Genomic DNA, 25,542 nt, shown 5'->3' on the forward strand with positions numbered 1-25,542 from the left:
TATATTTATTTATTTATTTATTTATTTATTTATATATATATGGGTGGTATTAAGAAAACCGCTCCTCATATGTGTTATTCGTCTCCATAGAGATCGAACCCGCGTCAGAGCGGTCTTACGACTGACAGCTCGGTTACCTGTCAACCTGCCACCCAGGAGGCGCACCATATATATATATATATATTACTAAAGGAATGGGTGGAGGCTATTATATGAGCCCCGACCATCTCTCATACTCCTAAGAATTTGAGTACGACGCCCTACACTCGGGGGGAATCAAACCCCAGACTAGAGGAGACTTACAACTGACAAGCAGATGCCTGACCAACTCATCTGAGTACGTAATACACAGTAGATGCCCGACCAACTTATATGAGTACGCGATACACTAATCAACGGAAAAGAAAGAAAGTTAGGTAAGAGAGGTAGATGAGGCACACCTCTCCCTAGTATACAATGCACTCAAGAACTTCCCCAAATTAGATACATGTATGCCAAAAGTTAGAGCAGAAACAAAAAGATTATTCTGTAAATTAACCTAGAGAACACAGAGGAAGAAAAACTGTAACTTTGTATGAAATGTCCAAATGATAGAATTTGACGATCATACAGGAGCAAAATATTTTCCATCTCTTAGGTGATAGCTTAAACATGAGACAACGTCCTAAAAGAGTAGCATAGCCCTTTAACAAAACAGCCCCACTATGTCTAGACTGAAGAGAATGGTGTGGTTAGGGTTTTGCTCTTGCGTTTTTCAGGGTGATTTTCAGTGGTGGTCTTTCGCAGTGATCTCTCTCTCCGGCAGTAAGGTTTTTTCACTGGCCCTGGTTTTTCTTTCTCTGATGGCATCGCGGTCTTTTGCTGAGATTATCGGTGGGGGGTCCATGACAGACGACTCTCTTAAAATCATGTTTTTTTCCGCAAGTGTTTCACGACTCTCTTGATGGCTCGAGTGAACTCTCTATGGTTAAGAAAACTGGCAAGAAAAATGGTAAACCCGCTCTTTACATCTCTGATAATGAATGCTCTACCCTTGTAATTTGTTGTCGGTTAGCTCCGGTAGGTAAATTCTTGTACGAACATCCCAAATTAGATTTGATTCGAAGGGATTTTGATAATTTCAAACTTAAGGGCAATTGGAAGTAGGGAGCGTTGGATGGTGTCATATTCTTATTCGATTGGAAAATGAGGAAAATTATGCTTGGTTATTTGCTAGGAAAGTAATGAAAGTTTATAATTGTGTGATGAAACGCTCTAAATGGTCTCTTGATTTTGATCCCCAAATAGAACCCTTTATAGTTCCTGTTTGGATCCGCTTTCTAGAGCTTAAATTACATCTTTTTAATTATCAAATCCTTTTCACTCTGGCGGCTATCTTCAGTAAGCCCCTAAAAATGGATTCTCCCACTTTTTCAGTACACGACCGGCTATGGATAGGATTCTGGTGGAAAGAGACATAATGCAAACTTCAGTGGAAGAGATCTGGATCGGTTCGTCTCATAATGTTTATTGGCAAAAGGTTATTTTGGAACAACATTCTTTCTATTGAAATAATTATAAAATGTTTGGGCTTTCGGAAGCTCGATGCTTACAAAATAAGGGAAAGGAAAAGGTTACTTTTACCAATCATAATGACAATGTAGGGAGAGATATTAGTGAAACGGTAGTTAGTGATGTCTCCTTTGATAAGGAGGTTGAAAATTTCAAAGAGGGTGCTAATGAGAGGGAGGATTCAGGAGGGGATGAAATTCATCATAATCCTATTTTGGAAGAAGCATTGGAAAATTTGGAGGAGGAATGGATTATTCTGAAATCCAAAAAGAAAAAAAGAGCAAATGAATTGAGTCAAATTAGTAACGAGAAAATTCTACCAAATGAGGATGGTTATTATTCAAAGGGGACTCATCAACAAATCCTTACTAGAGGCTCTAGGAAGAAGAGATTGGTTAATCATGTTTAACATCTTGATTTGGAATATTAGGGGATTGGTTGACCCGCTGTCCCTTAATCACTTAAATTTTTTGTGCAACCATAAACCTGACATTTTTTTTTCCATTTGGAAACTTTATTAAATTTTCATTTTGAGAAGGTTCTTTTAAATTTTAGAAAGTTTAATGTTTTTAGAAATTCCTCAAGCAAAATTTGGGTGTTCTGGAAAAAGGTTATGTATATTTCTCTTGTTTACAATGAGGCACAGTTTCATTCATGCACATTTTGACAAAGAGGATTATCATGGTTGGTTTACTTTATATATTCTAGTACTATTTATTGACCTGGCTCGCAATTACATAGATTTAATATTCCAAAAGAAGACAAAAAACTTGACCAAATTTATATTTAGCGGCTAGTGTGAATAAATGAAATGTTATTAAGTATAGAATAATAGTTTTCACACTAGATGTACTACGCAAGTATAAATATCGTTTCAACTAATATAGAGTTTTCTATAAAAACCCCAGTATCAATCCCACATATCAATCCCACAGGGAAGTTGTAATTCTTTGAATATACTTTTAGTGAAACAGTATCAATCCCACAAGGAAGTTGTAATTCTTTGAATATACTTTTAGTGAAACTTTTGCTTAAAACTGCAAAAATTAATCTAGAAAATATAATAGCAAATTTAAATGTAATGTAAAGCTACTAAATTCCTACAAGTTCTGTTTAAAACTAAATGTAAATGTAGAAATTCTAAACTATGTTAAATGTAAAAGAAGAATCTAGTTATGAAAAAAATCTTTCCCCTTGCAATGAGTTCATAGTCTGTGTTAGAATCAAAAGGTTTAAAAGTTTAAAAGATCTATTGTGACAAATAGAAGCATTCATATTCATTACTCTCTCCCGAGTGCATAAAGAACATTAGCTAATCTAAAGTAAGTTCCTTATTGTATGTTAGTGCTGAGTAGATTATAGTCTCTCACTTCTAGATTCTCCATTGTAACCTCTCTATAGGACCTACCAGGGACTTCAAGTTCCAACTCTACACCAAATTGGTAAATGATTTAGTCTGTCACCCTAGAAACACCAATTATACGCCCATTAAAACTTATGTGCCTATCTATTTGCACTCTCCTTAGATTGTGGTGGCCTCCTCATAAGCTTAGTGTGATATTCACTAGTTAAGTGAAATCATAGCCCTCCTGGGTCATTATGTTTCGCAACAGATTTTAACATTACAAGTGCTCAGTTTGCGAAGTAAACGAAGAACCAATAACATACTACCACAATTTTGGGAATAAAAGAAATTCTAAACAAATCAAATCTTCTATATGATTACTTCTTATTGCAAGGAGAAAGAAAAGAAAAACTATTCAAAATTCATTGAAATGACAAAACAAAACACGATTTATATTAAAACTCAAGTTCATAACACAAAACTTAAACAAAAATACAAATACTAATCTCAACTTCTTCCCCAAGCAATCTTTTGAAGTGCGCAGACTTCCTAGACTCCAATAGACTCTTACAAGACTCACAACACTCTTATGACAGTCGCCCACTCTAATGGGGGACTACCTTAATCACTCTTGCACGCACACACACACTCTAGCACCCCCTACCACTCCAGCGCTCTCTGTTTTTGTTTGGACTTCATCCCTATATGTAAAGCTCTGAAAATCATCAAGGGTTACTTCAGACACCTTTTCAAATTTTGGACAAATTCATTGAATAAAAGGGATAACCGTTTCTGGTGCCTAGGCGCCAATCATGTTCGAACTTCTGACGCTTAGGCGCCATTGCTCCATATCTTCATTTTCACTTCTTTTCCTGTAAACTCCACTCCATGCACCTGAAATAAAAAACATACAAAATACATTTCATTAAAGCGCAATATCATCAAAAATAGGCATGAAATATATACATAAAATAGGTAATTTTAAGACATGTCATTTATCATGAAAGATTGGACCTGTGGAGTAATATTGTGGCTATTAGTGAACTCACAAAGGATAGATGGGTTATTGGTGGTGACTTTAACATGATACTGGATTGTTCTGAAAAAAGAGGAAGGAAGAGGTATGACTCTTTTCTAATGTCCAAATTCAATGACATGGCAAGTGAGTCCAATCTGTTTGATTTGGGCTTCTTGGTTGAGATGGTTGAGATTTGATGTACGCTCTTGGCATAATTGAGGGAGATGGTGGAATGATCCCGCTATAACAGCCTTGGAGGATCATATTCTCCCTAAGTATGACTTTGTCATAATGAATGATTTGGGCGACTTCTCACATGTCATCTGAATGAGTCGCTCTGGCTAATATTACTTCAATCGCCCTTACGATTTTATGTAGTCTATGGTTCAATGTGTCAACTCGAATTTTCAGTTTGTAGATCCGTCTTTTGATGGACCCTCTTTAGTTTATGGTCTTTTTCCCCGTGGACCATTACATTTTCTTGAGATTCATGCTGACAAGTCCTTCTTTATATACTGATTTAATTATTTTCCTTCGAGATATGTGAAGTGATTAAGTTCCGATTTGTTGGACCATTTCTCAAATTATGTTATTATAACATGATAAATATCAAAATATAATGCACATAACATAAACTAGTGGTATGATACAAAAGAATTGAATGGGTTGTATGTGAATATTCCAAAATTAAAATTAAATTTAAAGGCTAATGGAAAACCAAAATGCCTCAACCAACGGGCTATTCATGGAGTGGCCATTCTCATATTTATATTCCCACTATCCCATCCTTCTTCCTTCGCGACAGACAGATACCTCTGTCGTTTTGAATGGCACGCGAAATTTGGCGTATCTTAACCACACAGCAGTATGCGGACTCACGTGTGAAACGGATTTTCCACTCGTGCGAGTTCGATCCATAAAAGAGCAGTGAGGCGAGAGGAGAGAGGGAGAGGTAGCTCAGCTAGTTGGCCCGACATGGCGGGGAATGAGTGGATTAACGGGTACTTGGAGGCGATACTGAACAGCGGCGGTGCGGCGGTGGCGGAGGAGCAACGTCCGGCGGCGGTGGCGGCGGAGGCGGAGGTGGGGGTGGGGGGAGCCCATTTCAACCCGACGAGGTACTTCGTGGAGGAGGTGGTGACTGGAGTGGATGAGACGGACCTCTATCGGACCTGGATCAAGGTGGTCGCCACGAGGAATGTCAAGGAGAGGAGCTCCCGGCTCGAAAATATGTGCTGGAGAATCTGGCATCTTGCCCGCAAGAAGAAACAGGTCGCCTCTCCCTCTCTTTCTGATGAAACTATTAATAATGATTTTGAATGGATTAATCAGGGTTTTTCCGATTAAAGTTTGTTTTTTTGTTCTATTTGGGGTTTGAAGGGAAGGATTTTGGATAGATTGTTTTGTTAGACAATTAGACCTAGTAAGTTTGTTGGAATTGTTTGTGTTCTGAAGTTAGGATTTTGAGCTGGTTCAGTCTGCTAGAGTGCTCTTCTAACCTGGCTTTTTTTCAATGAACTAATTTGTTTCTTGATTAGACTGAATTTTAGTGATTGTATATTTTAATTTTCCTTTTCTTTGTTCTTTTTAGCTATTGTTTATTTCTGTATATTTTTTATCTCTTCTTTTTCTATTCATTTATAAGTATGCAATGTTTTTGTTTTCCTTTACCTTGCTTGTCCTGTGCTGTTTTTTCTTTTCCAGGGAAAGATGGTGAAAAAATGCATCCATTTCCTTTCTCTGGTGGCTAAGTTTTTAGGAGCAAATCACCTAATTTTTAGAAGGTAGCAATTTCATTTTTTTAAAATTATGGAGCCAATTTGCCCGTTCAATCTTCATTTTTGGCTCCAAACAACGATTGAAATTAATTACATGAAAGCCAATTATTGGCAAGTATTGAAATTGCTGAAGATGTTAACAAAAAAAAAACTTGGGACCAAGAATAAGAATGACAGAGATGGTCACACAATTCTCTCCGGGATTTAGGTATGAAAGTAAAAAAGATAGGTAAGGAGAGCTTTTATGAAGGCCTGTTTCTATTTAGAAGTTTTTGGGTAGTAGGTATAAAGAAGAATAGAAAATAAATTAAATGGACACAAAAATATATGTATTTTGATTTTATGTGCTTATGTACATGATCATGGCAAAGGGATAATTCTACTAAGCTCAAGGGAATTTGACTACCGTCATCCTTTTCCTGTTTGTTGTAGAACTCTAGAAAATGTACTAGCTAAAAATATTTTCTACAAAAAGATTTAGAGCCATATTTTTCTATGGAGGGGGAACACCATGATTCTTGTGTTGAAGTGTCATATTGATAGTGGGTTTCTAGTGCATGAAACATGGCATCATGGCATTGTAGTTGTGGTGAATGGGGACTTTGAAAGAGTGCCATATGAGGTGAGAGAAGATATTGTTTTACACCACTCTGGAGGATGAAAAATAGTGTACTTTTTCTCCAGTATAAGAATCTAGTACAAAATAAGAAGGAATGCACTAAAAATTTGATTTTTTCAGACAAATGGTTGATTTGTTAGTATAAAATATTTTGAATGTGTATCCATGATCATTTATAAAGTTAATTATCATGATTCAAATATAAGAAAAATGATATATGTTATCCTCGAATTCATTTATGAAAAGAGTAGATTCATTATTAACTTTTGAAAGTTTTTTATTTTAAAATTTATTTTGCTATTGTTGTTCGGAGACATAAAACAAGGAAAATTGCTCGAGGGATCCGAAGCAAATCTTTGAATAGACGCAAACAAAACAAAAAAACACCAAAAACACTGGATTTAATGTGAAAAAACACAAAAATGGTTTAAAATCATGGAGTCACACCACAACAAGAAATCCACTATAAATATAATGGAGAAAATCATGCAAATTATATCATACTCAAGCCTCTCTATACTTTTGTAACTCCAGGACACTCTTATCCTCTCATTTGCACATGAGAAAATCTAAATCCTTCACATTTTGTTCAGAAAATCTAAATACTAGGGCACAGCATCCTGACACTTTGACGTCTTGCTCTCGCATGCTAAACTTGAAGTTTGGAATTATCTGCAGCGACATGGTATTCCAGGCATTGGGGTGTTACTGACTCGGTGCTGAGACGATGTTGGCTTGGCTCTGGGGTGCTAAACTTACAACGCCGAGGCTTCATGTCCAAAAAGAAATTTTTTGGGCAGCTTGATCGATAAAATTGAGGGCTCTTAATCAACAATTGATTAACACAATCAAGCTCCACCTAATAACAATTTTTATCATTTTAAAAGAAATTGATTATTATCATGATTATTAATTAGGTTTAGAATTAATTTTGCTTCAATTTTATTATTCAAATATCCAAAGAAAAATTGTTATTTTTTATATAAAAATATTGTACTATCAACATATTTAGTTAAGGTAAGAGAATCAAGGAAGATCTTGTTACTCATCAAAATAATTATTGAGATCTATTATTTTTTAATAGGAAATGGTCATAATTTTAAGCAAGGAAATAAGCATAGTAATCTATCTGGCATTAATAAAGCTCTAATGCAAGGAATGAAGTTTTGGATAATTTAAAATCAAGGACCACTTCAATTAAATAAAGTGGGCGTAATTATTGCAATCATATTAAGAGATTTTAGACTTTTTTCCTTCCATAAAATTATGTAATAATTTGTATTTTAATTCTTATGAACATAGAATGAGTTATATTGAAAAATTTTGTTGGGTTGAAACAATATATAGTGTTGCTTGTATACCGTGAAACGTAAAGCTTAATAGGTTTCCTCTATTAAGATTGTTTACTAAATTTCTTATAAATATTATTTGTATTTCTTTTATATTATTTCTTTTCATTCAATATTATATATATAAATGATGCGGGGCCTATGGTGGACCAATCGGTCCTCAAAGGGAGGGGGGTTGTCGGTCCTCCCTTCCCCTTCTATCTCCTTCCCCACTTTTCTTCTTAGCACTCTAAATCAAAATTTTTGAATATTTTTACCCTTCTTTCCTAAATTCTGTGATGCGGTTTTATTCTTCTTTCTTATTTTAAAAATCTTTCCTAAAATCTAAATATGATTTTATTCTTCTTTCTTATTTTAAAAAGTCTTTCCTAGAATTTGAAATTTGAGTTTATTCTCATTCTTATTTTAAATATGACCTAAAATAATGTTTTAGTCTCATTATAAATAGAGGATGATGAGCTTAGAGTTAGGGTTTTCATTTTTTACCTTTGAATTCAGATTTTAGCATTGGTATTTTTTCTTCGAGGATTGTATCCGACGTCGAGGTAGTGCTTCCGCTGTTCCTCGTTCAAGGTAATAATTGTCTTCAAAGGTCTGAGTGGTGCTCCAGTTGTTGCTCAACCCTGACAAGACATTTTCCTTACCATACTTTCATTTCCCTATTGTTATTTCAAAATCCAATCACCGCAACCACCTCTTCCAATGTTTCTAGCCACCTTTCTGCTCTCATCCAGTCATCAACTTGTTGTCCAGCCCTTTCAGGCCATTCCTGGTAACCCACTGACACCCCTACAGCAACTACCATGTTGTCCTGACTTTTCAATCGCTGTCAGCGCTTCCCTGCTCACTGTCTATCCTCTAAAAGTGTTGGCCAACCTTCTTAGTTGCTGTCCTACTTCTTCCACAGAAGCTCCCACCTCTTCGGCCTTCACCGCAGCCGCCGATCCAGCCTTCAATGACGTTTATGCTTCTCTCCAGCTGCGGTTCGATGTCATTACTATCACCAATCTGTTGTCCTACTTCTTCTATTGCAGCCCCCACCTCTGCGACCTTTACCGCAGCCACCAATCCAGCCTCCCCTCTCCGGACTCCCTCCTCATTAAGCATGTTGTGTCTTCTTTGTGGAGTCATTAGTTGTAATTCTTTGTTTTGTGCTTTTGTTTTGTGTGTTGTCTTTCTTTATTTCGAGTCTTCATCGTAACCTTGTTTTAATTCAGTAGTAAAATTGTGTCTTGCATCATGATTTGGGTTAACATCGGTATTATTTAATATCAGAGCTAGCCCGACCCTAGTCTCATCCTAAGGTTTCTAGCTCCGCCCCTACCCAATCCACCTCAACAATTTTTTTCTTTTTTTCATATGACTTTCATTTTTTGTTCTTACTTTCCCTCCTTTGATCCCAAACTCTAACCATGCCTCCAAAGAGATCTATGCCCAACCCTACTCGGGACGAGATATGGAGAGAGCTCCGCCTTCCTTAGCGGAGGTTTATGGATATTGAAAAAAAAATCCAGTAGAAGGATACCCTTGACTAATCAGGAAGGTTGAAGGGAAGAACAAGAAAATATGAAGATGAAGTGAGAAATACAGTGTCAGTTCCTTCCAACTTAATACCGCCAAAAGTGACAGACTCTAGCTTTCTAAGTGGAAAGATTGTATCACCAAACAACCCTTGCTACTATTTAGCAAAATCAATCTACAAGTCTATCATAACCATAAGATGTTGCAAGAGCCACGAATTTAGGCATGTTGAAGCATAATGCACAACCAGGGGAGTGATCCACTTCACCAAGCAAGGCTTCATCGAAAAGTTGGGTAAAGACACCATAGACATTGAAGAGCAGTTCGAATGAGAATTTTCATCCGATGACGTCTTCCTCCGTGGAACCCTCTTATTCGTGGATACATCCAATGTCTTTCGTTCGTGTGATCAAAAGGAACATGCGACTTTTGATGAAATTGTGATTCATGCTCTCCTAGAATATGGAGAACTTTTTGTTGAGACATAAAAGTCACGCTGACCAGAAGATGTTATAATTTAAAATTCCTGTAGATGGTCTTAGTAACGACCAACTGATGACATTACATGTGGCTACACTTCCAACACTCACCCCCAGTGTTCTGTATAAAAAAACAAAATGCCAATGTGAAGCTATTGTTATTGGAACACAGTAGAAGATATCAGTTCTCCAAAACTTCAAGAGTCGGAGGGAAGACCCGAAAGATTATAAGAATCACACGTCAACCAGACTTGCAAATCCCCAACCTCACTGAGGCCCAACTTGTCATAGATGATAAGCATATGAGATATTTACTTGCTCAGAATTTGGCTCGGGAGAACCTAATCAGAAGGCATTGATAAGGAGATTGATTTTTTATTTTTCATCAATCCAAAAGCTTCTCGCTTCTCTAAATTTCAGTTCCTGCTATGATGCACTTCATGGTGTTGTTGGAGATTATGCCAAATGCATTTTTTTTAAAGAACTTGCTGCAAAAGAAAGCTCCCTGCTGAATTGCACTCCTAAGGAAGACTTTGGTGGGGGTCATCCAAACCCTAACCTGACTTATGCCAAGGAATTAGTTGTACGGATGGGATTGAGCAAATCAGAACTGCAAGATGAACCCTCGAGTTTGGTGCGGCTGTTGATGGTGATGCTGATCGTAACATGATACTTGGTAAAAGATTGTTTGTGACTTCGTTTGATTTTGTTTTCATCATTGCTGCTGAGGTTGTTCCGTCCATTCCTTTCCTTTTGGGTTGAAGGGTATTTCCAGGAGCATGCCAACCTCTGTAGTGCTTGATATTGTCGTAAATAATCTAAATATGAACTTTTTTTAGGCGCTAACTGGATGGAAATTCTTTGGCAACTTTATAGATGTTAGACTTTGTTCGGTTTGTGGTGAAGAAAGCATTGGGACAAGTTCAGATCATACTCTTGAGAAGGATGGGATCTAGGCAGCCTTAGAATGGCTTTCTATTCTTGCCTACAAGAACAAGGACAACCTCAATGGGGGAAAGCTAGTGATAGTAGAAGACATAGTTCGTTAACACTTTGCTACTTATGGTCACCAATGGGATCCAGGAGTGGCTAAGAACAAAACGGAAGCTTCGACCTATAACGTCGAAGCTCCCCCAACCCTGGGGGACTGATGTTCGTCCCTTTCTTTTCTTTCTTCTTAGCACCTTCCTAATATAAGTCTTCCCAAATCATAATTTTTGAATATTTTTATTCCTCTTTTCTAAATTCTAAGATCTGATTTTATTCTTCCTTATTTTAAAAATCTTTCTTAAAATCTAAAATCTGATATTATTTTTTTCTTATTTTAAAAACATTTCCTAAAATTTAAAATCTGATTTTATTTTCTTTTCTTATTTTAAAATGTCTTTCCTAAAATCTAAAATCTAAAATCTAATTTTATTTTCATTCTTATTTAAATATTGCCTAAAATAAAGCCTTAGCTCATTATAAATAGAGGATGATATGGTTAGAGTTAGGGGTCTCGTTTTTATATCTAAATTCAGGTTTTAACTTTGGTATTTTCCTTTTGAGGGTTGTATCGAACGTCAAGGTAGTGCTCCGGTTGTCCCTTGTCCGAGGTGGTGATCGTCTTCAAGGGTCCGAGCAGTGCTCCGGCTGTAGCTCGACCTCTATGAGGCATTTATCTTTCCATACTTTCGTTTCCCTACTCTTTCCAGGGTCTCCCGGCCGCAGCCCCCTTTTCCACTATTGTCAGCCACCTTGCTCCCATCTAGCCACCACAGCCCCTTCAACTTGTTGTCCAGCCCTTTCAAGCCCTTCCTGGCAACCCGCCGCACCCCTACATCAGCTACCTTCCTGTCCCAGCCTTTCCAATCGCTGCCAGTGCTTTCTCGCTGACTGTCCACCCTTCGAAAATGCTAGTGAACCTTCCCAGTTGCCGTCCTACCTCTTCCATAACAGCCCCTCCTCTTCGGCCTTCATCACAGCTGTCGATCCAGCCTCTAACAACGTTCCTACTTCTCTCTAGTTGTGGTTCGACGTTATTATTATCGCTAACCTACCGTACTACTTCTTCCACAACAGCCTCCACCTCTCTAGCCTTCACTGCAGCCGCCCATCCAACCTCCCCTCGCCGACTCCCTCCTCATCAAACGTGTTGTCTACTTTATTGAGTCATTAATTGTAATCATTTGTTTTGTACTTTTGTTTTGTGTGTTGTTTTTCGTTATTTCGAGTCTTCATTGTAACCCTGTTTTAAGTTAGTGGTAAGATAGTATCTTGCGTCGTGGTTCGAGTTAACTCGGGTATATATATATAGTTGTTATGATCCATTAAAGTCTAGTAGCATTTTTCTCTCATTATATTTTTTTATGTTTTTATTTGTGCTTCTGAGTTCTCCCATATGGCATGTTTCTCTTCACAGCCTTTTACATTCTTTTCTATTATTCTCATAAGGAGCTTATAGTTTGGTGACTATCTTATGTGATTATTTGGTGATTGTCATCCCTATATAATTACTTAGAGAGTGAATTTCTCTTTCTTATGATATGTTTCGAGTTGTTATTAGCTTTTTACATATTTTTTTTGTTTTTCTTTTTCCTTAATCCTATGGGAAGTTTAGGGTTTGATAACTAATTAATGATGATTCTTTCATAAGTGCAACCTTTCATAGAATGTTATTTGGGCTGAATAACTTAATTATTTGCATTAAAGGTAGTTATTGTAGTTGTTTTAGATTTTTTTTTCTTTTTTTTTTTAGTGCAGTTGCTGTGCCTTTTTTTCTTCTACTTCTATTTTATTTTTATTTTTATTTCTTATACTAGTAATGTTATGTCAATCTACCATATGTATTTAAACTTTAAGGGGTAACAGTTTTTTGAAGAGTGCTGGAATATGATGCATGTTAAGGTCGAGGTAGAAATCTGATTTATCTTTATAGCAATTTTTTGAAGTATCTTGCAAGTTGAGTCATTATAATGGCGAAGGTTCGTTATTAAGATTAAAATATGAAAAAATGATTTATATCTCACTCTCATTTTCTTATCAAAATATGCAATCATCATCAATTTATAGAAAGTTTTTCATTTTTAAAATTCTATGTTCTTGTTATTTTTATGAATAAATTAATTACCATCGTAATTATCACTTAGTTTGTTTATTAAATAGCTTTAATTTTATCATGCAGATATGAGAAAAATATTACTTTATAGCAAAATTAGTCATCAGTATCTTCAATTAAGGATGGAGCAATTAAGGAAGATAACTCATCATCAAAATAATTAGTGAGATCTATTTTTTTTAATAAGTAATAAAAATTTTTAAGCTAGAAACTAACATGTGATATCCCTCCCCCGACTCTCTGGCCCCCCTCCCGTTTTCTCTCTCAATACACCTTGTGTTGAGATGTATTGTGGTACTTGAAAGGAAGTTCGAGATGCTTAAGGTGGTTATTAATTATGCAATCATATCATGAAGATTTTGAACTTTCTCCTCCATCAAATTTTCTAATTATGTGTATTTAATTCTTATAAACATAGGGTCAAATGCATTAACTATCATGTTGGATTGAAATAATGTAAGGTATTTTTCGTATGTAATGAAAAGTAAAGTTTAATGGTATTTTTTTATTGAAGTTTTTGTTTAGTTCTTAAAAAATATTATTCTTATCTCTTGTATGTTAATGTTCTTATTTGAATGACAATATCTCTTTTTTGTCACTTTATTTTATCATCGATAGCATCGTTCATCTGTCATGATGAATTGAAGTCAAAATAAGAGGAATGTCCTAGAGATTTCCCTATAGTGAAATATGATGTCATTAAAGCTAAATGGGTAGTAATATCTCATGGGCACAAGCCTCCATGATTAATTATATCTTATGTCTAATATCTAAAAATATTCTCAATTAAGAATATTATTTGTGCTCTAGTATTCAACATAAATAGATCACAATTAAGATTTGAACCAATGTGATGAGCCAAAACCTAAAAGTTTCCTAACATGTCAAAATCTTTAAGTAAGAGTTCCTTTAAAAAAAGCTTATAAAAACAATAATAAGCTTTTATCCTACTAAGTGGGACGACTAAATGAATCTTTTTTCTCTATTGGTTCATATTGAGTGTCATATTTCATTTAATCCTAATAAATTAAGATCATTTTTTATACAACATGTCAAGTCTTTTTATGTCTACCTTTACCTTGCTTAACATAAGTTAAATCTAAAACATCTACTCTACTAACTGGGTCATCAGATGGTCGGCTTTTAATGTGACAAGGCCATCTAAGGCGACTCTCTATTCTTGTTTGCTATATTTGAGCTACTCGCACTCATTAACGGACATATTTGTTTAACATTTTGTCTCTAAGTGTAAAGTCACTCATCCACCTGAGCATTCTCATCTCAGCAGCACTAATTAATTTCATGCTTTTCTTTTACAGGCTAACATTTTGTGCCATAAAGCATTGTAGGTTTCACCACCAACTTATAAGATTTCTTTAAGTATAAGTAGTACTTTTGGAGAGTTCCAAGAGATATCTTTTGGAGAGATAGAAAAGTGTTGATATGACTTATATTCAAGTCATTTAGGATATGTATACTAGAGCTATTACTTGTGTTCGAGCAGGAGGATTGACCAAGTATTTTCCTCCTTCAGTTGGATTACATCAAGGATCAGCTTTAAGCCCATATCTTTTCTGCTTTAGTTGTGGATGCTCTTATTGGACATTCACAGGAGGATGTACCTTGGTGTGTGCTTTTCGCCGATGATATCCTTCTTGTGGGTAAGACTAGAGAAAGAGCTCGGATAAAACTTGAATTATGGAGGTCTACTTTGGAGCCTAAAGGCTTTTGTTTGAGTAGAACTAAAAGTGAATACATGGAATGTAATTTTAGTAGTAGTAGCTCTAGTGATAGAGTTGTAACTATGGGTGATCAAATTATTAAAAAGTGGGAACGTTTTAGATATCTCGGGTCTATTATTCATAGTGATGGTGATATAGATGGAGATGTTATTAGTAGAATTCGAGTTGGTTGGTGGAAGTGGAATGCTTCGGGTCTATTGTGTGATAAAAAAGTACCGCTTAGAATGAAAGGAAAATTTTATAAGATCGTGATGAGACCTACAATGTTCTATTGCGCAGAATGTTGGTCTTTAAAAGAGAAGCATAAAATTAAGTTATATGTTGCCGAGTATGTTGCCGAGATGAGCCGAGATGAGAATGCTTAGGTGGATGAGTGGCCTTACACTTAGAGACAAAGTGCAAAATGAATATTTCTCTGATAGGGTTGATGTTGCTCCAGTGGTAGACAAAATTAGCGAGAGCCGTCTTAGATGGTTTGGTCATATTAAACGTCAACCATCTGATGATTCGATTAGGAGAGTAGATGATTTATATTCAACTTATGTTAAAAAAGACGAAGGTAGGCCTAGAAAGGCTTAGGCACATTGTATAAAAAATGATCTTAATTTATTAGAATTAAATGAAAAAATGCACTCAATAGGACGCAGTGGAAAAAAAGGATTCTTGTAGCCGAACCCACTTAGTGGGATAAAAGCTTCTTTTTATTGTTGTTTTTGTTGTCTGAGCAGTACTTTTCTATCACAGAATAGACTCGATGCATTTGTCCACTTTAACCATCTAACATGAATTCTACTAATGACATCTCATATATATCATCGTCACTTTGAACAATAGACTCCAGATATATAAAACGTCCACTCCTTTTAACGACTTATCACCCATTGTCACCAAAAAAAAAAAAAAAAGCTTATCCTTCTCAAATCTAAAAAAATAATTTTAAATCCGCCTAACACCTGAATATTCTTTTTTTCTTTTTCACTGCTCAAATAAGCCTTCTACCACCAATGGGATACTAATCTAATTGAGCCATTTTCACCATCAAGATCCTATAGACACTAGATCGAATGGAGACCGATAATCTTGTGGCGTACTGAAAGCTAGCACCTTCATTTAAGTAAAAGATTTTCTCACAAAAAACATGTCAAATTATGGGATGTCAAATATACCTTTTTATGACAAATGATCTGGGAAGAAAGGCTTTTAACTTGGAAGGCATTTATTGTATATTATCAATGAAAAAAAAAGATAGAGCCTCCCTTGTGGGCATTCACCTGCATCAAAAGCCTCTTTTAGTCAGTTCAATTATGATGGGTAGAGTTGTCTAATGACTAAACAAGGAGTGGAATTTCCCTTTGGATCTACTTGCATCCTAGTTCTTAGCTTAGAACATTAAAAAAACACAAATATTCTTCGTAAGAAAGAAAGGTTTTTTACTTGGAATTCATTTATTGTATATTATCAGTGAAAAAAAAGATAAGAGCCTCCCTTGTGGGCATTCACCTCCATCAAAAGCCTCCTTTACTCAGTTCAATTATGATAGATAGAGTTGTCTAGTGACTAAAAAGGAGTGGAATTTCCCTTTGAATCTACTTGCATCCTAATTCTTAGCTTAGAACATTAAAAAAACACAACTATTCTTCGTAAGAAATATTAATAAATGAGTTGCTTGCCTTCACATCCTATTTATAGTGCGAATGGAAGGTGCTTTGGACATTTGGAGTGGTTATTGTGGAGATTCTGATCCGTTCACAGCAGATTATGCTACATCAAGTTTGATGGTTGTGCTAAAGTAAATTTGTCTATTTTAGCCTTAAGAATGTTGATATTAGCATTGAATCCTTTTAAATCTGATATTTTTAGAAAGTGTCGTATTGGCCTAAAGGAGGATCTAGGAGTCATCAACAACCAATATGCTTCACACTTTTGAATGAAGTATGGATACACAATCACAACTTCAGAATTCATTCAACTCTGACCTGTTTATCGAAACAAATCTTAAATCTGTGAACTTAATGATATTAGTTAACTCAAGCCTGATCGTGAGTGACTATTCTATGTTGAATAAGGCAATATATGTCTAAGCCTATATAGTCCAAGAAAATTCTCTTACGTTTTATTTTTTGGGAACCAGCCTAATCATCATGATAATATGGGATGTTGCTTCTCTGCCAGAAGTGGAGCTAGCTTTAGTTTAGGATTGGCAATTGCCCACCCTAAAATTATAAATTTTTTAATATGACAAGGAAAAAAAAATTTATTCTACTTCATTATTGTGAGATTCAATGATGTGAAGGTAATTTTGCCCCTCTCAATAAATTTATTCGCTGAACACTGAGAAAATAATTCATGATTTGGTTTTTGTGAAGGCAGCGAACCCAGTGGAAACAGACTAATGAGAGCAATGACAGTAAATCACTTGAGATTAAATGTGATGCTGAAATTTCACTGGATGGAAATCCTTTCAAAATCTGAAGCTATGCATATTTAGGCCTTCTTAGGTACCTGAAATCCATGTTGCCTTTAGACATCTGCATGCTTTTAACCTATTCTAATTTGGTTGGGTTTGTTGTGGGAACCTATAAGTTCTAATTCTATTCCTAGGATTTGTTCTATTCTATTTTGCACATTATCATCCAGAAGTCTAGATATGATACTTCTCTTCCAAGTTGGATTTGTTCCATTCTTTTTATTACAACCAGTATGGATATGTTGGTTATATGCCAAACAGATATTTATCTTTTAAACGGGTGATGTTCCTGCAGCATGTGGAGAAATTAAGAACATAAAAGGAAGTTTATTTTTTTTTTATTTCCTGCGGTTTCAAATGTAATCTAAAACTTTTTATTCATATTTTTTGTAATATCCATGAGAATCTAAGTTGACCGCATTAACAGATAGAATGGGAAGATTTCCAAAGGTTAACAAAACGAAGGTGGGAGAGAGAACAAGGACGAAGGGAAGCCACTGAGGAAATGTCAGAGGAATTATCAGAAGGAGAGAAAGGGGACGCTATGGGGGAGAGCATCCACTATGAGACGCCAAAGAAGAAGTTCCAGAGTAACGTCTCTGATATCCACCTTTGGTCTGAAGAAAACAAGGAGAAGAAGCTTTATCTAGTTCTCATCAGGTACCATGCTTTGCTTTCTCCTTTCAGTTAAAATTGAGCTTTTTTAACCAACTTTTTATGTCCTTTTCAAATAGCTTGCATGGGCTCGTCCGTGGAGAGAACATGGAGCTCGGACGTGATTCTGACACCGGTGGTCAGGTGATATAACCTTTTTAACTTCCAAAAGTATACGTAATTTTTCCAAATTACTTTGATGCATCCTATAAAATTTCTGGTTGATTAATTCTTCTTATAACGTCCAGGTGAAGTATGTTGTAGAGCTTGCCAAAGCACTATCGATGATTCCCGGAGTGTACCGAGTGGATCTCTTCACCCGCCAGATAGCCGCACCTGATGTCGATTGGAGCTATGGGGAACCTACAGAGATGCTAACCACTGGTTCCAGTGATGAAGAGGGCAATGAGCTTGGCGAGAGTGCTGGAGCATATATTATCCGCATCCCATTCGGTCCCAGGGACAAGTATCTCAGGAAGGAGCTTCTCTGGCCTTATATTCAGGAATTTGTGGATGGAGCACTCGCTCACATCATCAACATGTCGAGGGTATTAGGCGAGCAGGTTGGTGGTGGGCAGCCCGTGTGGCCTTATGTGATCCATGGTCACTATGCCGATGCCGGCGATAGTGCCGCACTTCTCTCTGGTGCTCTTAATGTCCCAATGGTACTCACTGGTCATTCGCTAGGGAGAAATAAATTGGATCAGCTCCTGAAACAAGGAAGGCAATCAAAGGACGATATCAATGCTACATACAAGATAATGAGGAGGATCGAGGGCGAGGAACTGTCATTGGATGCTGCAGAGCTCGTGATCACAAGCACAAAGCAAGAGATTGATGAACAATGGGGATTGTATGACGGCTTTGATGTCAAACTCGAAAAAGTGCTCAGAGCTCGTGCTCGGAGAGGCGTGAACTGCCATGGACGATATATGCCGAGGATGGCTGTAAGTTCGCTATCATTTTTACAAACTTCACACAATGGCTGCATGACAGTTGATTTTGATCTTTATGATTAAATTGAAGCTTGATAAAATTTAAATTGCATCTTTATATTTTCTTCTAGCAACTTGATGCCCGGGGAATTTGCAGGTAATTCCTCCAGGGATGGACTTCAGCAATGTGGGAGTACAAGAAGAGCAGACTGAGACTGATGGAGATCTTGCTGCTCTTATAGGCTCCGATGGTGCTTCCCCCAAGACTTTTCCGCCTATATGGTCCGAGGTAAGCTCCAGTCACATCGAATCATTTACTTTTTCTTAAAACTCTCTTCATAGCTGTTAAGAATTTGACTCTGATTTTTACATAGATCATGCGGTTCTTCACAAATCCCCACAAGCCGATGATCCTCGCACTCTCAAGACCTGATCCAAAGAAGAATATCACTACCTTGATAAAAGCCTTTGGGGAGTCTCGTCCACTGAGGGACCTGGCAAATTTAGTAAGGAATAAAAAATAAATTATGATTTTTTTCATCTTGTATCCTTGAAATCTGTAATTTAAACTGAAGAAGCAAATACATTCAGCGATTCTTTTAAATTGCTGGCTGTTTTTAGTTGAATGAGTCTCTCCTAAGAATCTGTAAAAGTAGGCTTTGAGATAGAAAACCATTCAAGGCCTTCTTCTTCTGGTTTTTTTTCATTTTTTTCTTTTCTTTCCGCATTAGCTTTGCATCGATATAATTGAAGACTTATATTTTAACATTGCAGACATTGATTATGGGAAACAGGGATGATATTGATGAGATGTCCTCTGGTAATGCCAGTGTGCTCACGTTAGTCTTGAAATTAATTGATAAGTATGATCTCTATGGTCTTGTTGCTTACCCGAAGCACCACAACCAGACTGATGTGCCTGATATTTATCGGCTCACTGCAAAAACAAAGGTTTGCATCATTCTTAAATTATCATTATTCTTTGAAAAAATCAGCTTGTTCTAAACTAGATGCATCTAACATGCAGGGAGTTTTCATAAATCCAGCTCTAGTTGAACCTTTTGGCCTTACTTTAATTGAGGTTTGCTAAGCCTTATGCTAATTTATTCGAAGAGAAAGCAATTCCCTAAGATAGAACCCAACACTTTTAGCTGGTTGCAGGCAGCTGCTCATGGCCTTCCAATGGTGGCGACGAAAAATGGTGGTCCTGTTGACATTCACCGTGTAAATATGCATATGAAAACTCATGCTTTCTTAAGTAAAATGAGAAGATAAATGAGAGAAATTTTGATTATTGATTTTTCGTTGTACAGGCCTTGAACAATGGGCTACTTGTCGATCCTCACGATGACAAGGCCATTGCTGATGCACTGCTGAAGCTTGTAGCTGACAAGAACCTTTGGGTTGAATGCAGACGTAATGGTTGGCGCAATATCCACTTATTCTCATGGCCGGAGCACTGCCGAACTTACCTCACTCGTGTCGCCGCATGCCGTATGCGTCACCCCCAATGGCAGACTGACACGCCAGGTGCACCTGACGATGATGTTGAGGAGTCATTATGGGATTCCCTTAATGATGTCCATGAATCTTCTCTCCGACTATCGATCGATGAGAAGATTTCGTTTAATGGCTCGCCTGAGCTTGATGATGGCACTGATGCCGAATTGCCTGATCAAGTGAAGAGAATTATGAGCAAGATGAAGAAGCAAGCACACCCAGAATCTCAGCCGAAGCCTACTGGGGCAACCTCAAGAAATACTCTAAATAAGTACCCACTCCTTAGGCGGCGGCGCCGATTGTTCGTGTTTGCTCTTGACTGCTACAACGAAAATGGCGACCCTGAAAGGAAACTGGTTCAAGTTATTCAGGAAGTCTTTCGTGCGGTGAGGTCAGATCACCAGTTGTCGAGGATTTCCGGATTTGCTATCTCAACAGCCATGCCACTTACAGAGACATTGAATCTGTTGAAATTGGGGAAGATAGTAGTGACGGATTTCGACGCAATAATCTGCAGCAGCGGAAGCGAGGTGTACTACCCGGGGACGATGCAGTGCATGGATTCCGACGGCAGAATGCAACCAGACCAGGATTTCGCAACACATATAGATTATCGTTGGGCTTATGATGGGGTGAAGAGGACTGTGGCGAAGTTAATGAATTCTCAAGATGGGCAGGAGAATCAGAAGACTGAAATTTCTGAAAATGTTGTTGAGGATTTAACAGCAAGCAATGATCATTGTATATCCTTTCAGATCAAAGACCCAAAGAAGGTAAAACCAAGTGCATGCCTTTAGGACATCAATGTTTCCATGGGGTAATGATGTTTGATGAATAGTTATTATTTTTTCTTTCAGGCCAAACCAGTTGATGAGCTCCGTCAGAAAGTTCGGATGCGAGGACTTAGATGTCATCTAATGTACTGCAGGAACTCAACGCGGCTGCAGGTTATTCCTCTTCTGGCGTCTCGGTCTCAGGCTCTCAGGTATGAAATATTTCAAAATTTATGGAGTTTTTCTCTCTGGACTATTTACATGAGGCTTATGAGGCTGTTTTAGTCCCCGGAATTGTTTAATTGGCCTAAAATAGTTGGATTATTTCAACACATATTAAAAGAGTCTTAAGACTAAATTAAATTTTTATAAACTATGGGACTGAAATGGCTCCTTGCAAATAGTCTGGGTACTAAGTTTAAGTGGCAAAACCATAAGGCCTGCTGTTCTCTTGATTCAAGGTATCTATTTGTTCGCTGGGGTCTGAGTGTAATGAATATGTATATATTCCTTGGTGAGCGAGGCGACACCGACCATGAGGAGCTCATTGCGGGCTCTCACAAGACGGTGATCATGAAGGGGGTTGTCGAGAGAGGTTCCGAAGAGCTGCTCAGGACGGCGAGTAGCTATAAAAGGGAGGATGTTGTGCCAGTGGAGAGCCCCCTTGTTGTCTATACCAAGGAAGGCATAAGATCAGAGGAAATCCTGAAGGCACTAAAAGAAGCTTCAAAGGCTGCTTCAGGAATGTGATGGAAGAGCTGTGGAGTTTTGTTTCTATAGCTTTATAGTCTCCTTGCTTCTTTGCCAGTGAGTTATAAAATGACTTTATATCAATAAGATAGTTATGATACAGTGATATCTTACCTCACCGGTGGAAAGAAATGTTTCTTTTTTTTGCCAGGTTTTGTTTATTTTATAGCACATAAACGAATAGACTATATATTTGGAAGATTTCAGTGGCTTTATGAAGCTGTTATCTTCAGTTTCGATTATATTGAAGCAGAAAGATAGCTGAAGCCTGTATTGAGCTGAGTTGATCAAAGAAATATGGTTATTCTGTGTAAGCAGGGTTGCTTTATAGATAATGAACTTTTTTTTTTCTTTTTTTTTTTTGGCTTCATAGATAATGACTTTGAACGTTGCTTTATAGATAATGAACTTTTTTTTTCTTTTTTTTTTTGGCTTCATAGATAATGACTTTGAACTTTCTGTAAGGCAAGATTTTATCTTATTATTTAACCATAATCATCCAAATATTTTTCTTTAGGAAGTTTTGCATACATTCCACTCATTTCCAATGTATTTAAATAGCTAACACCTAAACTTCAATTTTTACATATATGCTCTTATTTATGCTTAGATAATTGTATTTCACTTTTTAGAAGTAAAAATAGTGGTATTTCTTTGCTTGATATGAAAGATATGGGTATTTTTATATATAAGACATAAAGTTTAGGTGTTAAATATGTACATACGTGAGACTTGAGAGGTATGTATGTAAATGCATCTTGCTTTATTGAACTGGCATGGTCAGTTCTAGTTGTTTCTGGCTCTTTAAATGATGCTTCTTTCAAGGTTTTATGATTTCATATTAAACGAAGGTTCCGTTTGGGGGCATTGTTTTAGCTATTGTGTATATTCAGGCTGTGCCGTGACTCTATTTATAGTAGCACTCGCTTGGCTTTTTTTCGTGTTGCGGCTGCCTGCTTTTAGCGTTCTGCAGCCATCATTATGAGGCTACGTTCCGCAATTTCACGTCCTATTTCCGTTGTACCTCAACGGGCGGATCCTTATTCCATCTTCTCATTCCCAAATGTTCCTTCATTTGAGGTATGAAGAAACTTGCATTTCTTCCCTCTTTCTACTTTATGTGTGTTCTTCTATTTTCTGTCTTCTTGCTCAGGTATGTTTGGTTAAGGTTTATGGATTTCTCGATTTCTTCCTCTGCACTAAATGTTCTCTTTTCGTGTATGATATGCAGAAATATGAAATTGAGCATAGGGCTTATGAGCACTAAAGCTTCACAAAAATAGGACCCCCTATAGCTATTAAGAAAAGTAAGCAGAACAAAGAGAAGATGGTGTAGCCAAGAAGCACATTTTCTGTCCAGACACCTAACGTACTTCTACGCAGGTTATTTCTGAATTATTTTTAATAATCCTGAAATAATTCATAAATAACTCAAAAATAAAGACCACGGGTTATTTCAAGATTATTGAAAATAACCCAGAAATAACCTAAAAATGAAATTGAAGAATACACTATGCCGCACGTAGAGCTTCGTCAGGAGTCCGTACAGAAAAATTTTTGATAGCCAAGGTTAAAAAGGAGGATAATTGAAATCCTTGGCCCACCCTAACTTATGGATTTAATTAATTAATTGCATGATATCACACTCAATCAAACCTCTCATGATCATAAATAAACATCCTCATAATTTAAAATCCTGAAGTCCAATAAAATTTAAATTTTTTAACTTTTTATACAAGTCTATAATAATAAAATCTAGACATAATCTTCCAAAATAATACAAAAATATAATAAAAAAAATTAAATTCTTAATTAATTTAAATTTTCTTAAAGCTTCTTGCTATTGGCCGATTTTTACGCCCACTCATTAGGTTCAGATTGAAGCCCATATCAAACGCTACATCAAGTATATTCATCTAATCATACTAAAAAAAACTTAAGAAAAAAACTCAAGCCTGGCATAAATAATGGACTTAGCAGCCCACGGGCCATCATGGTTTGACTAACAAAAGCCATTACACATTTCGTAGCAAACATAAATTTCAAAATAAATTTGGCATGTCTTACAAAGCAGCACTCATCTCTTCAAGCAACAAATGAATGGGGCCAAGGCCCGAGATTGCAAATTTTTAATATTACTATTTCTACCCAATTTATTTAAAATGAAATATATGGCAATCTACATGCCTACTTTTGTGATATTAAACAGGCCAAAATCGCCATATGATATTAGAATTCCTGTGAAAATGTTCCCTATTAATATATATATATATATATATATATATGAACTATAAAAAAGAAATGTCAGATGAACTGCTTCAGAAATTCTGTAGCCACTAGACGTCCTCTTGTGCTCACTGATAGCCTCAGCTCGCTGATCTCCTTGTCAATGTCCTACATTACCATATTGAGAGCGTGAATTATTTAGTTTGAATCGCCATGAAAGTTCTTGAGGAAATAAAATGGTTATTGATTGAACCATTCTATGAATAAGCTAACCATTAATCAAATAAAAAACATTAGAACGTCGCAAAATTCTGGAAATTACGTTGGCTCTTTAATAGACTGAAAATCTGTGCAGAAACTACTAATCAAACTAAAATGTGTAAAAATGCATGATATAACTAATATGTATGTATGTATGTATGTATGTATGTATATGCATGTATTCATGTGTGTGTTGTATATTTCCATGGTTGATTTCTCAATCAAAATCATGACCGGCATTGTTAATATCCATCAACCAAGCTAGGCAGAAATCAAAATTTACTAAATTTAATAATTATTTGGCCTTTGATCACACTTGTAAAGAATCATAATTAATGTACAATCCAGATAGTATATCACCACTGCTTATATTTATATGGGGATTTTTTTCCCCCCCTAATATTGAATGAAATTTAAGTGCTTAACATTTCTATGGAATATAGCCCCTGACTTTAATTTTCAAAAGAAATAAAAAAAAACTCTAAATACTCCAGCATTTCTAGATGAATCCCACAACAATGCATAAAAAAAGGTTAGTGATATCAGGGGCAGAATCAGCGCCCCCCCCCCCCCCCCCCCCCCCCCCCCCCCCCGTTTTTAGGAGGGGGGGGTGGGGGCGGAGTTAGGACAACCAAGGGCAAAGTAATATTTTAGAAGGGGCAAAACTAATATTTTAGTAGAAGCAAAAGACCAATTTACCCTCTCATCTAAGTAAAAATCAGAATTTGAGAAAATTTTTCCCCTAATATTGAATGAAGTTTAAGTGCTTAACATTTCTATGGAATAAAGCCCATGACTTCAATTTTCAAAAGAAATAAAAAAGAAAAAACTCTAAATACTCCGGCATTTCTAGATGAATCCCACAACATAATTCATGAGTTTTCCTTGTGCCATTTTACCCATTTGTCAAGCAGAGACATGATAGCACATAAAGAAAAAAAAAGGGAATTACATAGGTAGTATACAATTCTTATGTATTTACATATCTCACACCTAAAATTTTATATTTAAATACATAGTACTTCGGTGCTATAAACCTTCGCATGAAAAAATGTATTTTACTTCTAAAGAGTGGAAATAGCGTTATCTTTTATGTGAAATTAAAGATTTGAGTATGGGTAAATATGAAAGTTTAGGCGTGAGATATGTATTGTGTGCTATGTATGTAAATGACTCCCAAATAAAAGAAAGAAAAGATACCATGCAAGCATATATTTAATCACTTTAGAAAGGTCTTTCCATGACTATACATGAGAAAACACTATCACAACAATTACTGTGATGCGGGGCTCCCTAGGGGACTGAACCGGTTGGATCAGCTAAACCCATTCAGCCACGAGGGGAGCAGGGTGGTCCACATGAGTTTTCCTCATGCCATTTTACCCATTTGTCAAGCAGAGACATGATTGCACAGAAAGAAAAAAAAGGGAATTACATACGTAGTATACAATTCTTATGTATTTACATATCTCAC

The 25,542-nt window shown here is 36.5% G+C and overlaps 2 protein-coding genes across 2 annotated transcripts in view; one reads left to right on the plus strand and one right to left on the minus strand.

The window, feature by feature from the left end:
* The first annotated feature begins 4,700 nt into the window (after positions 1-4,700).
* On the plus strand, positions 4,701-21,681 carry LOC110024800 (sucrose-phosphate synthase). Its single transcript, XM_020724957.1, has 12 exons — positions 4,701-5,186; positions 17,397-17,629; positions 17,704-17,767; positions 17,872-18,570; positions 18,716-18,847; positions 18,933-19,064; positions 19,333-19,509; positions 19,586-19,639; positions 19,720-19,782; positions 19,872-20,831; positions 20,916-21,043; positions 21,293-21,681. The coding sequence occupies exons 1-12, from the start codon at positions 4,890-4,892 to the stop codon at positions 21,579-21,581; spliced, it is 3,228 nt and encodes a 1,075-aa protein (XP_020580616.1). The 5' UTR covers positions 4,701-4,889; the 3' UTR covers positions 21,582-21,681.
* A 1,859-nt stretch (positions 21,682-23,540) lies between these two features.
* Positions 23,541-25,542, minus strand: part of LOC110024836 (actin-related protein 2/3 complex subunit 4) — a 55,682-nt gene continuing 53,680 nt past the window's right edge. Inside the window, exon 8 of the mRNA XM_020725007.1 lies at positions 23,541-23,975. Coding sequence (XP_020580666.1) covers positions 23,886-23,975 — 90 coding nt within the window. The 3' untranslated portion in view covers positions 23,541-23,885. The remainder of the gene's footprint in view (positions 23,976-25,542) is intronic.

Source organism: Phalaenopsis equestris, unplaced genomic scaffold, assembly GCF_001263595.1.
Source record: "Phalaenopsis equestris unplaced genomic scaffold, ASM126359v1 Scaffold000276, whole genome shotgun sequence".
Taxonomy (NCBI): Eukaryota; Viridiplantae; Streptophyta; class Magnoliopsida; order Asparagales; family Orchidaceae; genus Phalaenopsis; species Phalaenopsis equestris.